Source organism: Bos mutus, chromosome 2, assembly GCF_027580195.1.
Source record: "Bos mutus isolate GX-2022 chromosome 2, NWIPB_WYAK_1.1, whole genome shotgun sequence".
NCBI classification, from domain to species: Eukaryota; Metazoa; Chordata; class Mammalia; order Artiodactyla; family Bovidae; genus Bos; species Bos mutus.
The window spans coordinates 73,675,379-73,691,308 of NC_091618.1; the positions used below are offsets into that span (position 1 = coordinate 73,675,379).

The following is a 15,930-nucleotide window of genomic DNA, read 5'->3' on the forward strand; positions in this document are numbered from 1 at the left end:
AGTTCCGGGGTAATGAGCAGTCTGCATCTTACTTGGGCTTAGCGAAGATGTCTCTAGTTAGTTTGGGAGTCAGTGCATAATTCTTTTGGACTTTAACATTTGATAAAGGACTTTGAAGAGATGATGGTCATTAAAAAATGTGGGAAGAACATCTGATTGTTAAATGCCATAAATAACAAAACATCCATATCATATACTCCTGTGCAATGGAAAAATTGCACAGGAAAAAATTGAAAATTGCAGTGAGCCCTATCCTAGAAGAATGTGAGGAAAGAGGAATGTAATTTTGGTATCTTCTCATGCTTGATGCAAAACTGTGAGAAATAGGACAGTTTTTTTTTTTTTTAAATAGTTAAAAGTGTTCTATTTTCTGATGGAAGAAGTAACACAAGCTTTTAAAATCAGATAATTTAGATGGGTATAAAGAAGAAAGATTACCTACAATTCTATTACTTAAAAAATTAGCAGTTAACATTTAAGGGTATTTCTATTTAAAGTATAACTTTATATATTAATTTACTTTATTCATATAATACAGTTATTCATTGAATAGATGTAGATCTGTGTTGTCAATTTGTAAAGTACTGCATAATATCCCATTAAGTGAATGCAGCATAATCTGTTTAACTGAGAAAATGGGGCACTTGATCTTGTGGAAATTTTTATAGTTTTCTTTTTTATTAATAAATAGTATAATAAAAACAGATTAGGATTATTGTACATTTTTGCTTGTTTCTCATTTCTCATTTTGTTTCATTTATTCCTAAAATATTCTCATTAGGTTATTGTATGTTACCTGATCAGAATCATTTTTATGCTTTTTGATTAGTTTGTTCTGATTTTGGTTTTTCCTTTTGTACCTTTTTGTCTAAGAATTTTGTCTTAGGGTTTTATTTTTAAAAACTCACCTAAATGGTCTTCTGCATGTGAATAGCAGTAAGTTTAAGGGAGGCGAAATGGATTGCTTGTCCTTCTATATAATGTTTTCATTAAGACTGCATTTTGGTAAATTTATGAACCTTGCAGATTGCTATAAATAGGATCTTGTGTTTATCATTTTGCATTTTAGTGATTTGGATCCTATGCAGGCTCCCCATTGGTCTGTTAGAGTTCGAAAAGCTGATAATCCTCAGTGTTTACTAGGTAAGATACTTACGTTCCTTTCCTGAAATACCATGTATTTGTCTGTTCTCCAGATCAGGAACACTGGATGTATTCTTTATACTTTATTTCACCTATCTGAAAATTTTTTTTAAGTTTTTTACATTGTGACTTCTCAGTTAACATCATTAACAATTAATCTTTGTCAACAGCAGTGACTCCTTCTGGTTATTCTTAAATAATAATAGCAGACTTTTTGTCGTTCAGTTTTAACCAGTCCATACCTCAAAATTCTCTTATGTTTCCCCAGGATCTGAGTTTTATTTTCCTAACGCTTTATGTGACTTCTTTTTTCCTTCTGTGGCATACTCTGCTTCTTCCATTCTGGTTAGTGGAACCCTTTTTGTCTTTTGTCATCCCTCTATGCTTGCAGTATATAATAGGATGAACACTGAATTTGATGGTCTTGTTAGAGCTTTCTGTAGGGCTCTGTACTGTATCTGCAGATATATTTTCTGATAGAGGAAAAGAGGTGTAAATAATCTTGTACATGTCATAGGGATATTTGAAATGAAATAACAGTATGTAGAAGTGAAAGTCACTCAGTCGTGTCCAATTCTTTGCAACCCCATGGACTATACAGTCCATCAAATTCACCAGGCCAATACTGGAGTGGGTAGCCTTTCCCTTCTCCAGGGAATCTTCCCAACCCAGGGATCGAACCCAGGTCTCCTGCATTGCAAGCAGATTCTTTACCAGCTGAGCCACAAGGGAAGCCCAAGAATACTGGAATGGGTAGCCTATCCCTTCTCCAGCAGACCTTCCTGACCCAGGAATCAAACTGGGGTCTCCTGCATTGCAGGCAGATTCTTTACCAACTGAGCTATCAGGGAAACCCTGATATAACATTATAGAAATTTATTTCTAGAACATTTAGAACATATAGAACATTTCTGTAACATTATAGAAATGTTATAACATTATAGAAATACTTTAAAAACTATCATTCGCTCTTCAGGTCATAATTATTATATCCCATATCTAGAATTATCTTTCTCTTCCTGCTTTTGTAGATAATGTCTCTTTCATGAAGTCTTCTGAACCCATCTCCTCTTTCCAGTCTTTTTCTCTCTTATATTTAGTGGATGTGAAAATTATTTTTTCCGTTTCTGTGTTCATCCATGCCACATTTATTTCATACAACGTGATACATTGTCATTCAGCTGATGGAGTTATTACTAAATATTTATTGATGACAGTATTGGGGCATTTCCGTAAAGCTTTTTTGCCTGAGCTCTGTGTCATTTGTCATGTTATTCATTAAATGCTAATTAGCATTTATGTATATAAGGTAAAATTCCTGCCATCTTTGTCTTGAGGTATAGGAGAGTAGTGAGGCTTCCTTGGTGGCTCAGTGGTAAAGAATCTGCCAGCCAGTACAGGAGACGTGGAAGACATGAGTTTGATCCCTGGGTTGGGAAGATACCCTGGAGAATAAATGGCTACCCACCAGTATTTGTGCCTAGGAAATTCCATGGACAGAGGAGCCTGGCAGGCTTTCTAGGAGGTTGCAGAGAGTCAGACATAACTTGGTGACTAAAACAATAAGAACATTGGGAGGTAGGTAGAGGGTTGATACAAAATGTTTTAGAGTTGGATAGACCTTGTTTTAAATCCTAGATCCACCAACTTCATGAGAAGAGATACTATTTATCTTATTCAGGCCAATAGTAAGTGCTTAATATTACTATGTCCAATTATTTTTCCTTTCATTCTAGAGGGAATTATAAGAAGAAACTTTTAATATCCTGGGACATACAGGGAAAGTAAAAGCAAGGCTACCTTTGAAATGGAATTAATTTTTTGCATTGGGTGGAGAAACTGAATGGTTCCTTTTCTTTGTTTTTTTTTTTTTATGTCAAACTTAATGCATTTTTATGACCAGAATTGCAACAAGAGTGGCAAGTGTGTCTCATTTTTTTTATTCTGGGTCAAGACTAATCTCATGGGCCTGCTCAGATGTTAACCTCTTGACTGGAAGGGCAGGTAGATCATGCAAGAGTTCAATTTTTTTTTAATTTCTATGAGAATATAGTTGCTTTATAATGTGTTTCTGTTGTACAGCATAGTGAATCAGTTACATGTATACATATATCTCTTCTTTTTAAAATTTCTTTCCTACTTAGATCAGTGCAGAGCACTGAGTAGAGTTCCCTTGAATGTTTTTTTTTTTCTGCCATATGTTGAAAGTGAAAGCGAAGTCGCTCAGTCATGTCTGACTCTTTGTGACCCTATGGACTACATCCTGCCAGGGTCCTCCATCCATGGGATTTTCCAGGCAAGAATACTGGAGTGGGTTGCCATTTCCTTCTCCAGGACATCTTCCCGACCCAGGGGTTGAACTCAGGTCTCCCGCACCACAGACTCTACCATCTGAGCCACCAGGGAAGCAATATGTTAGTTAATAGCTTTTGTGAGAAGACATGTATCTTTATTTATAGGACTGACTTCTTTCAGTTACATTTCAAAAATGAGTAACGTTTTTTCTGTGTAGGTGATTTTGTCACTGAATTTTTTAAAATTTGCCGTCGAAAGGAGTCAACTGATGAGATTCTTGGACGATCCACATTTGAGGAAGAAGGGAGAGGTGACTTACCTTTTTCTTTTTTTTAAAGTTATTTTCAAATGTCTAACTCTTTCACACATTTTCCAGCAACTTTTCATCTGTTATTCTCATTCAGGTTATATTAGGGAATCAAGTTTTGATGAACTGAACAGCTCCCATTTTCTCTTGGCTATACCCTGAGCTTAAAACATTGTGTGATTAATAAGAAAATGTAAGATATTTTAAAAAACAGTTTTAGAGGTTTATTTTTGAAGTTCCTGGGCAGAAATTGTTACACCTTTATTAATCATGCATTCATATAAAGTTGAACGAACATGTGTATTAATGAAAAGTCACTGATGAAAAGAGTGACTAAAGTATTCTGTACAGTCATCAGTTTATTCATTACTTTGACCTGCTAGGGTTGGTGCTGTAATATGTATTCATTTCTATTCTTTTTATAGAAATTGCTGATATAACTCATGCTTTGTCAAAGTTGACAGAGCCTGCACCAGTTCCAATTCATAAATTATCAGTCTCTAACATGGTGCACACTGCAAAGAAGAAAATACGGAAACACAGAGGTGTAGAAGAATCACCACTGAATAATGATGTCCTCAATACTATTCTCTTGGTAACTAAATGTAATGTTTTTATGTGTCTGTATGTGCACTCATTTATTATCTATACAGTCCCATCTGTGTGGCAGGTACTGGATGGGGATATAAAATGAGTAAAACACAGTCTCCACATTCAGAGTTGCCACTGGTGTAGTGGGAATAAGAAAAATGAACAGTAATTACAATACCATGTTACATGTAAGAATTCTGGCAAAGGGCCTGTGAGAACACAGCAGAGGGGTGCATCTGTCTGTCTGAGCAGTGGGAATCAGGGAGAGCTTCATAAAGAGGGGACAATTGAGCTAGTCATAAATGGATGAAGGTTTAGAAGTGGATGAATTGCAGAGGCCTGAGAGAGCATGTCGGATAATCTGGTAGATTGCAGGGTACTTCCCAGAGGCGGGTCAGGGATGAGACTGGAGAGTAGCTGGTGAAGTGCTTGCTGAAGCATGGGACTTCGGTTTAATGCCATTTTAAGCAGGAGGTTGACATGATCAAAATGGTATTCTTGAAAACTTTATAGCAAGTACTAGAAGGGGCTAGGGTGTCTCCTAGGTATAGGTTGGTGGAACGGGTCCAGCCCAGGAACCATACACACCAGGGTTAATCTTGATTTGTTGTTTGACTTTGAACAAGCCATTTAAGTTCAGTTTCTTCATCTGAAGTGAATCTAATAAAAGCCTGTGAGGTTGTTGGACGGATTAAAGGACCTTCTGTTACACTGGTGTTTAATAGAACTTTGCTGCTGCTGCTGCTAAGTCACTTCAGTCATGTCCGACTCTGTGCAACCCCATAGACGGTAGCCCACCAGGCTTCCCCGTCCCTGGGATTCTCCAGGCAAGAACACTGGGTTGCCATTTCCTTCTCCAGTGCATGAAAGTGAAAAAATAAAGTGAAGTCGCTCAGTCATGTCTGACTCTAGCGACTCCATGGACTACAGCCTTTCAGGCTCCTCTGTCCATGGGATTTTCCAGGCAGAAGTACTGGAGTAGGGTGCCATTGCCTTCTCTGAGAACTTTGCTAAATGATAGCTATCCTTACTATAATTGTAGTTACAATCTTACTTCTGACAACCTGTGCATTAAGACAGTCTTGGGAAAAACCTTTAAGAGTAGTGCAATGAAAAGAATATAGGACTTGAAAACTTGAAGTTAATTTTAGCCCTGCTGTTTATCTGAGCAAGACTTTTAGCCAGATTTTTAGTTCGTTTATTTGCAAGAGATGTGGGCACTGATATATAGCTCACGTAGTGGTATGAAAATAGGATACTGTGTATAAACGTGCTTACTAGTGGATGTTGACACTTGGTTGTTCCTCTCCTTAAGAAGAAAAATCTCTTCAACATGTTCTGTCAGTTCAGTTCAGTTGCTCAGTCGTGTCCAACTCTTTGCAACCCCATGAATCACAGCACGCCAGGCTTCCCTGTCCATCACCAGCTCCTGGAGTTCAATGAGACTCACGTCCATCGAGTCAGTGATGCCATCCAGCCATCTCATCCTCTGTCATCCCCTTCTCTTCCTGCCCCCAATCCCTCCCAGCATCAAGGTCTTTCCCAGTGAGTCAACTCTTTGCATGAGGTGGCCGAAGTATTGGAGTTTAAGTTTCAGCATCAGTCCTTCCAATGAACACCCAGGACTGATCTCCTTTAGGATGGACTGATTGGATCTCCTTGCAGTTCAAGGGACTCTCAAGAGTCTTCTCCAATACCATAGTCCAAAAGCATCAATTCTTCAGCACTCAGCTTTCTTCACAGTCCAACTCTCACGACCATACATGACCACTGGAAAAATCTCTTCAACATGTTCTGTTCAGTTCAGTTCTGTAGTACATGGCGAAGTATGCAAAGGAATCACAAGTCAGCGGTACCACAAAACACTTGGGGAGATTAGTGATTAAAGGATTGAAAGTAAATTTCGGTAAAGAAGGCCCCTTCTTAAGGATATATCCTTAAGAGATTTTATTCCAATTATGTAGCTCAGTTGTATGCACTGCAGTTTTTTTTAACCACTCTGCATAGCCTCACATATGCACCCTCACCCTCACATAAATCCTCACATGTATTAACAGAAATCATGTAGAAAAGATTCATCGGTCATTACAGGTTTAGTCTGCTTCCCACTTTATCTTACGAGATACTCTGTAAGTATCTCATAAGATAAAATTATGGGTCTTTAATGTCATACTTGCAGCATTTCATATATGAAAACCTGTGGGTTGTATTTCTCTGTGGAGCCTCACAAATGTTTGGGTATTTCCAGTTTTTCTTTTATAATTTTATCTATTTAGTAATAACACTTTTTAAAAAATTTAATGACCTTGGATGAGCCTGAAATCATGGTATACAGATTCTGGTTTTGCATTCTGTGAATTAAACAATTAACAGAACCTTGTGGTTACATTTAAGAAAAATCTGATTTTAAAATTGACTAGTCACTCTGTTTTTTGGAGAAAAATAGAAAATATTTGAGATAGTGTAGAACCAACTGGCTGATACAGTAAGAGCATTCTCATTGTTTTAAAACCATAAGCATTAAAATGTCAAATGGTGTTTATAAAAGTTACAAAAGTCTGCAAAGTAAGAAATTTCATTGAAAATGTGATTATTTTCTTTCTTTCCCATAAGTTCTTATTCCCTGATGCTGCTTCTGAGAAACCATTAGATGGGACTTCTTCAACAGACAATAGTAATCCTCCACTAGAGAGTGAAGAATATGTAAGTTAATGTTAAATATTTAAAATGCATTGAATTTCTAGGGATTTTGCTATATTTCTAGCAACAGTCATGAAATCTACTTCATAAGAATGGCTACTGTAAACAGTTTTATATCTCTATACCTGTCATTTAAGCTCTTCCTCAGTTTAACAAAGACTTGGATGAGGAAAATGTGATAATTTTCTAGCATTCACTATAAAACTTTCTCTGTTGTGAAATAAGGATCTTTTTATTGTAAAAATCACCTTAGGAAAACTTGAGTGATGATTATGGCCTCCATTCAGTGACCTACTATAGAACGTTAACATAGATACATATTTTGGGTAAAAGAAGTTTTCTGGAAATAATGAAAAAATATACTGTGTATGGTTATAGGCTATCCTTTAGTTTAAACTTTTCATAAGTCATCAAATTTATGTTTTGCAATGGATTCTTCTTTATATTTCAAAACTAGATAGAGGGTAGAAAATTCTTTAATTGAAGTAATGTGTAAAATGAAGTATAATTTTCATATTTTCCTTTTTGAAGTCTTTGATAAGTTGAGAAATCAGTTTAAATTGTGTAGAGATAGATCAAATTGTTAATACTGTTAGAAAGTGATTTCATGAAGTGAGAGGGAAAAGCAGGGCTTTTCATTTTTAGTTTATACAGTTCTGATTTTATGTTTTTGGTTTTGGCAAGTGCGTATTCATTTGTAATTGTAAGATTTTTATAACACATGAAATTTAGAGTATATCTTAAAGATTTCACAGAAGAAACTGAAAGCTGTACCTTTAGCCTTACTAAAATGTAGTGTCACTTTTTGATCCTTGTAGAGATCTTGAAAACATGGAGCTGCCTAAAAAAAATTTAGGCAATAATGTTTTAGACAGTTGATAAAAGCCTGGCTGTTAGGATAGATTAATTTCAGGTATTAAAATCTCTGCCTACACAGTTTCTGATTATACATGTAAATATATTGGTAACAAGTTTTTTTTGTTTCTATTTTGTTAAATTTAGAATCTCTACAATCAGTTCAAATCTGCACCGTCTGATAGTTTAACATACAAGTTGGCTTTGTGTCTTTGTATGATCAATTTCTACCATGGAGGACTGAAAGGAGTGGCACATCTCTGGCAGGAATTTGTTCTTGAAATGCGTTTCAGATGGGAAAACAACTTTCTGATTCCAGGGTAATAATTTCAATTCCCGATTGTAGAGATAGTATTTTTATTTGTTCACAAAATTTGACTTCTGACTCATTAATTCTCCTCTTGTAGGAAATCTGCCCCAAGAAAATGGTAAGAAACTTAAGATATGATTTCTGTTCATTGGTGTTCACTATAATAGGAAGAAAAAGTTAATCTAATTATCAGACATTAATTTAGTTCAGTCGCTCAGTCGTCTCTGACTCTTTGTGACCCCATGAACTGCAGCACGCCAGGCTTCCCTGTCCATCACCAACTCCCGGAGTCTACTCAAACTCATGTCCATTGGGTCGGTGATGCCATCTGACCATCTCATCCTCTGTTGTCCCCTTCTCCTCCAGCCTTAGATCTTTCCTAGCATCAGGGTCTTTTTCAATAAAGAGTGGTTAAATAAATCATCATGTATTTCTATAATGGAGAGTTTTTTCCCAAGAATCCCTGTTAACATAGAAGATGATCGCAGTATTTGTGGTAAAGTAGACTATAGTGTTATGTATACAGTGCTTTCAACTATGCTGATAGAGAATATTAGAAAATATAAAGAATATATATGTATAGAAAAATAATGAAAAAGAAATATAACAAAATGTTAACAGTAGTTTAGTTGGAGGGAAAACATCTTTATAGAGTTCAGAAGTTTGGGTGTTAAATATTACCTATAAATTTTTTATATAGCTTATGTTGACATTTCATTTAAAGGGTTTAGCATATATATTGATACTGTATAGGTTACTGTTCATTTGCCCATCCTACTCAAACTAAGGGAGGAGAATCATGATATTGGTAATACAAAATGGTAACTGATCCAAAAATGTTTACTCCTAAGTCATTTGCCAGCCTCTACTTAACTGGATTCTCTCTTGGCTAATTATTGGGAACCACCTCATTTAGATTAGAGGAAATCCAGGCTCCCTTCAGCAAAAGAGAGGTGGAGATCAATGGATTTTATATTGAGAATCTACCATAATGATTGAGAACTGAATAAATAGTATAACTTCCTTTGTAGTGTTTGAAAAACTGCATGCTAGCTACTTCCTAGGGTGGATTTCAAGGCTTTACATTTTTTAAGTTTCTGTTAGCTTGAGAGCTATCACTACTTTGCTGTTGCATTTTGTCTCTTGTACTTGCTGTTGGTAAATTATGGACTAGGAGAATAAAATAAATTTTGATCTTTTAATTTTATTTGCTCCATCTAAGTTGCCTAATCTGTAGAAGTCTAGTTTTGCTTTCTTATCTATGTGATTTAAATATATGGTAGTATAAAAATACGCATATCTGAAGCAATTCTACTGATAAGCTTTTTTCTATTACTTTACTTGATAGATTAGCAAGTGGACCTCCAGATCTGAGATGCTGTTTACTGCATCAGAAGCTACAGGTAAAAATTTCCCAGTGGCAGTATATAATTTGTGACAGTGGTTAGGTCAAGTTATTCTGACATTAAATATAATAATAGATTATAGGCTGTTTTCATTGTGCTGCTGTAGGTTACTTAAGTCACTGTCATTCACACCAAGGTCCAGGGAAAGGGTGGAGACTGAAAATAAAATACTCAGGCAGTGGATAAATTTTTACTGTAACTGTCACTGGTGGAACAGCAATTTCCTCAGTCCTTGTCCTTGCAAAGGAAAAAATTCATTCGAGAGATATAGAGCAGTTTTAAGCAGCAGCAGTTTTGTTAAGCAAAGAGAAAATAAGCTGTCATGAAAGGATGAGAATGGGTAGTCTAGAAACCAGAAACCGCCCTGAAGTGGGGGTAGGGTTGGTTTTTAAGAGTGGTGGAAATTCTCTTCCTGTGTCTTGTGTTATTTGACAAGTTGATTGACAGCTTTAGCTTATATAACTTGTATCCTTGTGCACAGGTGCTTACCCATAAGCACCCAAGCAAAACCCACAGAGGGCGGGCAAAAACTGCAATGCTGGTTTATTACAAACACAGTGTAATGAGCCCTGGGTTATTACTTGGAGTCACCTTTTAGGTCTTGGTGCCCTTGTGCTGGCAGTTTTTGTCTAGCTTTCGCCTAATAAGGCTGGTAACTTAGGGATCCTTGACCACAAAAGCAAGGGTCTCTGGGTATATTCTGATCACCAGTGTCCAGGATGGGGAAGGAAGAATAACTCTGTCCAGGATATGGCTGGTACCCATGCATGTCTAACTAACAATTCATATATAATAATAAATATAATAATAAAATAATAAATAATTTTGTTTCTCTTTTCTTAAGATGTTAAATTGTTGTATTGAAAGAAAGAAGGCACGTGATGAGGGGAGAAAGACAAGTCCTTCAGATAATGTGACTAATACGTATTCAGGGGATGCTGGAAAATCTGGAGATCAGCTGGGGCCAGATAATTTGAGAGAGACAGATAAGGACAAAGGAGAGGTGGGAAAATCATGGGATTCTTGGAGTGACAGCGAGGAAGAGTTTTTTGAATGCCTAAGTGATACTGAAGAACTTAAGGGAAATGGACAAGAGAGTGGCAAGAAAGGAGGACCTAAGGAAATGGCAAGTTTAAAGCCAGAAGGACGACTCCATCAGCATGGGAAACTCACACTGCTACATAATGGAGAACCTCTCTACATTCCAGTGACCCAGGTGGGACGGGGACTGGTTCTTTAAGTTGTGTTGTTGTTGTTGTTGTTATTGTTGTTTATATAACTTTATCCTAGTAGGAGATGATTACTTCGGATAAAGGCACTTCTTTAAACAGTCTGTGTCTAAAGATCTATAGATTTGAAATCTAAATAAACTATTGGAGTTTTTAGGTCTACTATTTGTGCAACTAAGAAATGTTTTGAAGTTTCAGTAGATAGTACTTCATCATGTATACAGTGACCTGTTAGTTCTTCAGGTGTTTAAAAAAAACAAAATCCAAAAATATTGGTGGGAAGAACAAAAGTGAAAACGCTTGATTTGTGTAATTAGTTCTTATCTGTTCAATATATAGTTTGAACACATTTTATACCCTTAGGGAGTGGAATAGCAATAGCTCAAGACCTAAGGAAGAGCAATGGTTTTTGGATTTTTGGGGGTTTTTTTTGCATAGGTAATAAGTGAGTATATTTTATTGTGAAAATCTCAATCTAGAAAAAGTGAAAGTCACCACCCATTAATTCCAGATCTTATCTGTATAAATAACCATTATTATTGCTTTGGATTATAGTTTTCTATACCTATTTCTATGCATTGATGTATGTATACGTATGCATATGATACACAGTTTTGTGGATTTTTAAAAATCTGTGTATTGATATGTAGCTTTTTAACCTAAAAGCTTGAAGATCTCTTCATGTCATTACATACAGGTCTACTTCATCTCTTTAATTGCTGTATAATATTCCACAGGATGGAAGAGCCATAGTTTTATTCTTCCTCTCTTAATGCATAATATGTTATTTGAAGCTTATTGCTATTATCATGCTACAGTATAAATTCTTGTTTTTCAGTATTATCTGTTTCACATATGAGTGTTTCTCCAAGGGAGAAATGGAATTTCCATATAAACAAATATATAAGATATAAAATTCCTCTTCAAAAGGGCTGTACCTACTTTATACCCCATCATTGATGAGTATAGGAATAAGGGAATACCACTATCTCCCCAACTTTGTTTTCACACTTCCTTCCTTCCATAAATATGTGTTGAGTACCTAGTATATGTTAGCCACTGTCTTGGGACTATAGGATTTTAGTAGCAAAATTATATAGTACACTTCTTGAGCTCATGTTACTTGTATTCATATTTTATTTAATTTTTTATAAAAAACTGATATTACCAGTCATAAAAGCTTTTGCCAGTATGATGGGCAGAAGTGGTATCTCAATGTTCTAGATTGTATTTCTCTGATTTTGATGAACCTTAGCGTCTTCTTAGTATGTTTCCAGCCTATAAGTTGCATTCCATTTTTCCTTTAGGTTGATGTTCTATTCTTATTGATTTATATGATTCCTTTATATTTTAAATATAAATAATCTGTTATATACATTGTATATGTTTTCTCCTAGTTATTTTAAAAACATGTCTATGTACTTACCTATTGAATTATAAATTATAACTAAAGTGCACGAACTTCAAGTGATTAGTTTGAGTTTTTTCATATTTAGATACCCATTTAACTACTACTCATATCAAGATACAGAAAATTCTCATCATCCTAGAATAGCAATGATCAATAGAACTTTCTTTTGAAGATGAACATGAGTATTTTGTGCTCTCCAGTATTATAGCCATTATCTATCTATATGTACTATGTTATATAACTTCCCTATATTATTATTTTTAATGTACACGGTTTATAATTCAAGGGCCAGAGCTTTCTCCCAGACTCAAGTTTATAAATTCTCAATTGACTTGTGAGGCCAGTAGGAGTACTTCTTGTCTAATTTGGTTTCTGGAGAGACTTCATTCAAGTCCTTAGTGGTCAGCTGATCAAATGGATTTATGTTCCTCATCTTCTCCAACTCTTTCTCATAGTCCTAAATCCTGGTCTTTGGGAGAGACAAAACCTCAGCACAGCTTTTCACATCTTCTTTTCTTCAGCATCCACCTGGGCAGTGTATTAATCCTCTGATATAGGAACCTTTGGACTTCCTTGGTATCTCAGCTGGTAAAGAATCTGCCTGCAATGCAAGAGACCCTGGTTCGATTCCTGAGTCAGGAAGATCCCCTGGAGAAGGGATCGGCTACCCACTCCAGTATTCTTGGGCTTCCCTGGGAGCTCAGTGGGTAAAGAGTCCATGTGCAATGCTGGAGACCTGAGTTCTATCCCTGGGTTGGGAAGCTCCCCTGGAGGAGGGCATGGCAACTCCAGTATTCTTGCCTGGAGAATCCCCATGGACAGAGGAGTCTGGCAGGCTACAATCCGTGGGGTTGCAAAGAGCTGGACTGAGCAACTAAGCACAGCAGAACCTTTAGGGCATTAAACTTCTTCTCAAAGTCATTCACCAAGCTAGCTTTTGCCACGTTTGCCTTGTAGTAAGCCCAGTCGATGGCAGGTGGCTTCTCAGGCAGAGTAGCCAACCTGAAAGTGAGGGTCTTATTCCAGGACTTCAAGGAGTTAGCCACGGCCTTCTGGTTTTGGGGGATGATCTCCCCAAAAGCTATCTAGTCAGTGGCTTTTAGAGCAAGTTTCCATCCAGCCATCTTAAGAACCTTCACCAGCCCCAGGTGGCCCACTAATTGGAGGATAATTGTTTCACAATATTGTGTTAGTTTCTGCCATATATCAGCATGAATCAGCCATAGGTATACATATGTCCACTCCCTTCTCAGTACTCTTCATAATTTCAGTCATTTTAATTTTTGCCTTTCTGGTGGTGGTTTGGTACTATCTCATGTTTTCATTTCTCTGATGAATAATAATACTGAATACATTTTCATATATTTATTGCCCATTTGGATGTTTTCCTGGTGAAGTGCCTGTTCAAGACCTTTACCTATTTTTCAAAGTTAGTTGTCTTTTTTCTTATTGTTTTAAAAGAATTCTTCACATATTTTCAATCTGAGTCCTTAATTATATGTGTATATGTGTGTGTGTATGTGTGTATATATATATATATGTAACAGTTTCTCCTAGTCTGTGCATTGCTTATTCACTTTCTTAATGATGCTTTTTGTTGAATAGATATTCTTAATTTTAATAAAGTCTGATCTACCAATGTTTTTCTAATGTAGATACTGCTTTTGTGTCCCATTAAGAAATTAACTACCCTGAGGTCCTGGAGATACTCTGGTGTTTCCTTCTGGAAGGTTTATAGGTTTGCCCATCATATTTATGCTTGTGATCCATCTTAGATTGACTGTGCTTGGTGTGAGGAAGAGGTTAAGATTCTCTTTTTCTGTAAGGATGTATAGTTGTTCTCCAACACCATTATTAAAAAGACCTACCTTTTTCCATAGAGTGGCAGTGATGTTTTTGTCATAAATCATGTGACTGTATGTGTGTTGGTTTATTTCTGGACTGTTCTGTTAGTCCCTTTGTTTATCCTTGTGTCAGTAATGTACTGTTGTTATTACTGTAGCTTTATAAAAATCTTTCTGTCTTATAGTATAACTTTTCTGACTTTGTTCTTCAAGATTATCTTGGCTATTCTTTTCATTTTTATGTAAATTTGGGAAACTATCCATTTCCACATACAAAATTATCCTGTTGAGATTTTAATTTATCAGATTTAGCATTGCATTGAATTGGAGAGAATTGACATATTAACAATATTGAGTCTCATAATCACGAAATGTCTTTCATTTTATTTAATGTTTCCTTTGCTTTCCCTTATCAGTGTTTTTTAGTTGTTATTTTTAAAAAGGTTTATTTGACTGTGTCGTCTTTGTTGTGATACGCAGATCTTCATGGCTTCATGCAGGATCTTTCATTGTGGCACATGGACTCTCTGGTTGCAGCTTGTGGGCTCTTTGGTTGTAGCATGCAGACTTCAGTGTGTGGGCTCAGTAGTTGTCAGACAGACTTAGCTGCTCTGCAGCATGTGGGATCTTAGTTTCCTGACCAGGGATCGAACCTGTGTCCCCTGCGTTGCCAGGCAGATTCTTAACCACTGGGCCCACCAGGGAAGTCCCTGTTTTTTGTTTTTAATATAGAGGTTTTTGTATATTTTTATTAGGTTTATGTCACAGTGTTTTTGATTTCTCAAATAAGGTAAATGGTGTTTTTAAATTTAATTTTTAATTTTTTCCCTGATATATAGCAATAGTTGATTGCTGTATATAGACTTTGAATCTAGCGATCTTATTACATTCACTTATTTCTAGTAGTTTGTGGATTATTTAGAGTTTTCTATATACACAATCGTGTTGTCTGTTAATCTAGACAATGTGAATTATGGTTTTCTGAACTGGGCACTTTTTGATTGTCTTTCATGTCTTATTGCACTGGCTAGGACGTCAGGTACAGTGTTGAATAATGGACATCCTCTTTTTAATTTCAGAATGAAATCATGTGACAGTCTTTGAGTGTATGTGATGTATGTATCATTTATTTTATGAAGGAGATTCCTATTCCTAGTTTCTGAGAGTTTGTATCATAAACACGTGTTGTATTTTATCAAATGTTTGTCCTGCATATTGAAATAATCATAAAATCATTGAGTTTTAAATGAAATAGTGTATGATAAGTAAATGATACCATGTTTAATTCAAAATAACCATTCCATTTTTAGCTATTATTTTCTGAGAACTTTTTCTTATATAAGACATAAGAGGCTAGTATTGCTTCCCAGGATGCAAGGATTTACTTAAAAGCTTTTGTGACTAGTTTTCGTATTCTGAAATGGGTTGATCACTTGTAATAATTATGCAGTGGGATATTGGGGATGTTTGTTTGATAATTTGAAACATGGATTCTGTTAACTTTATTTCCTCGTTCATATTGTTTCTTTGTGAGGTGGCTGTTAGTTACGACATTAATTTTGTTTGACAGGCCTAATCTTTTTGCTTCTTTATTTGTTTTAAAAGTAAATTATGTTTTAGATATTTCATCACTAACATTTAGTATTAGGACAGAAATATTCTAATACTGGAAACCAAGTACTTATTTTTTCTAATTTTGTTAGGGTGCATGCAGTTGACATTGAGGTCTTGTGGCACAGACTGAGGTTTTGGAATCTAGCAGAACTAGATTTATAGCCTGGCACCACCAATTATTACTAGAAATGCTAGTACAAGTTATATTCTTTTCTGAGCCTTGTT

General features: G+C 35.9%; 1 protein-coding gene and 1 pseudogene across 1 annotated transcript in view; one reads left to right on the forward strand and one right to left on the reverse strand.

Annotated features, from left to right (window-relative positions):
* RAB3GAP1 (RAB3 GTPase activating protein catalytic subunit 1) overlaps positions 1-15,930 on the forward strand; it is a 110,969-nt gene that overhangs the window by 76,510 nt on the left and 18,529 nt on the right. Inside the window, exons 11-17 of the mRNA XM_005899488.2 lie at positions 1,070-1,143; positions 3,656-3,748; positions 4,171-4,340; positions 6,950-7,039; positions 8,039-8,211; positions 9,550-9,604; positions 10,452-10,823. Coding sequence (XP_005899550.1) covers positions 1,070-1,143; positions 3,656-3,748; positions 4,171-4,340; positions 6,950-7,039; positions 8,039-8,211; positions 9,550-9,604; positions 10,452-10,823 — 1,027 coding nt within the window. The remainder of the gene's footprint in view (positions 1-1,069; positions 1,144-3,655; positions 3,749-4,170; positions 4,341-6,949; positions 7,040-8,038; positions 8,212-9,549; positions 9,605-10,451; positions 10,824-15,930) is intronic.
* LOC102277972 (ATP synthase subunit d, mitochondrial-like) lies at positions 12,561-13,371 on the reverse strand (annotated as a pseudogene).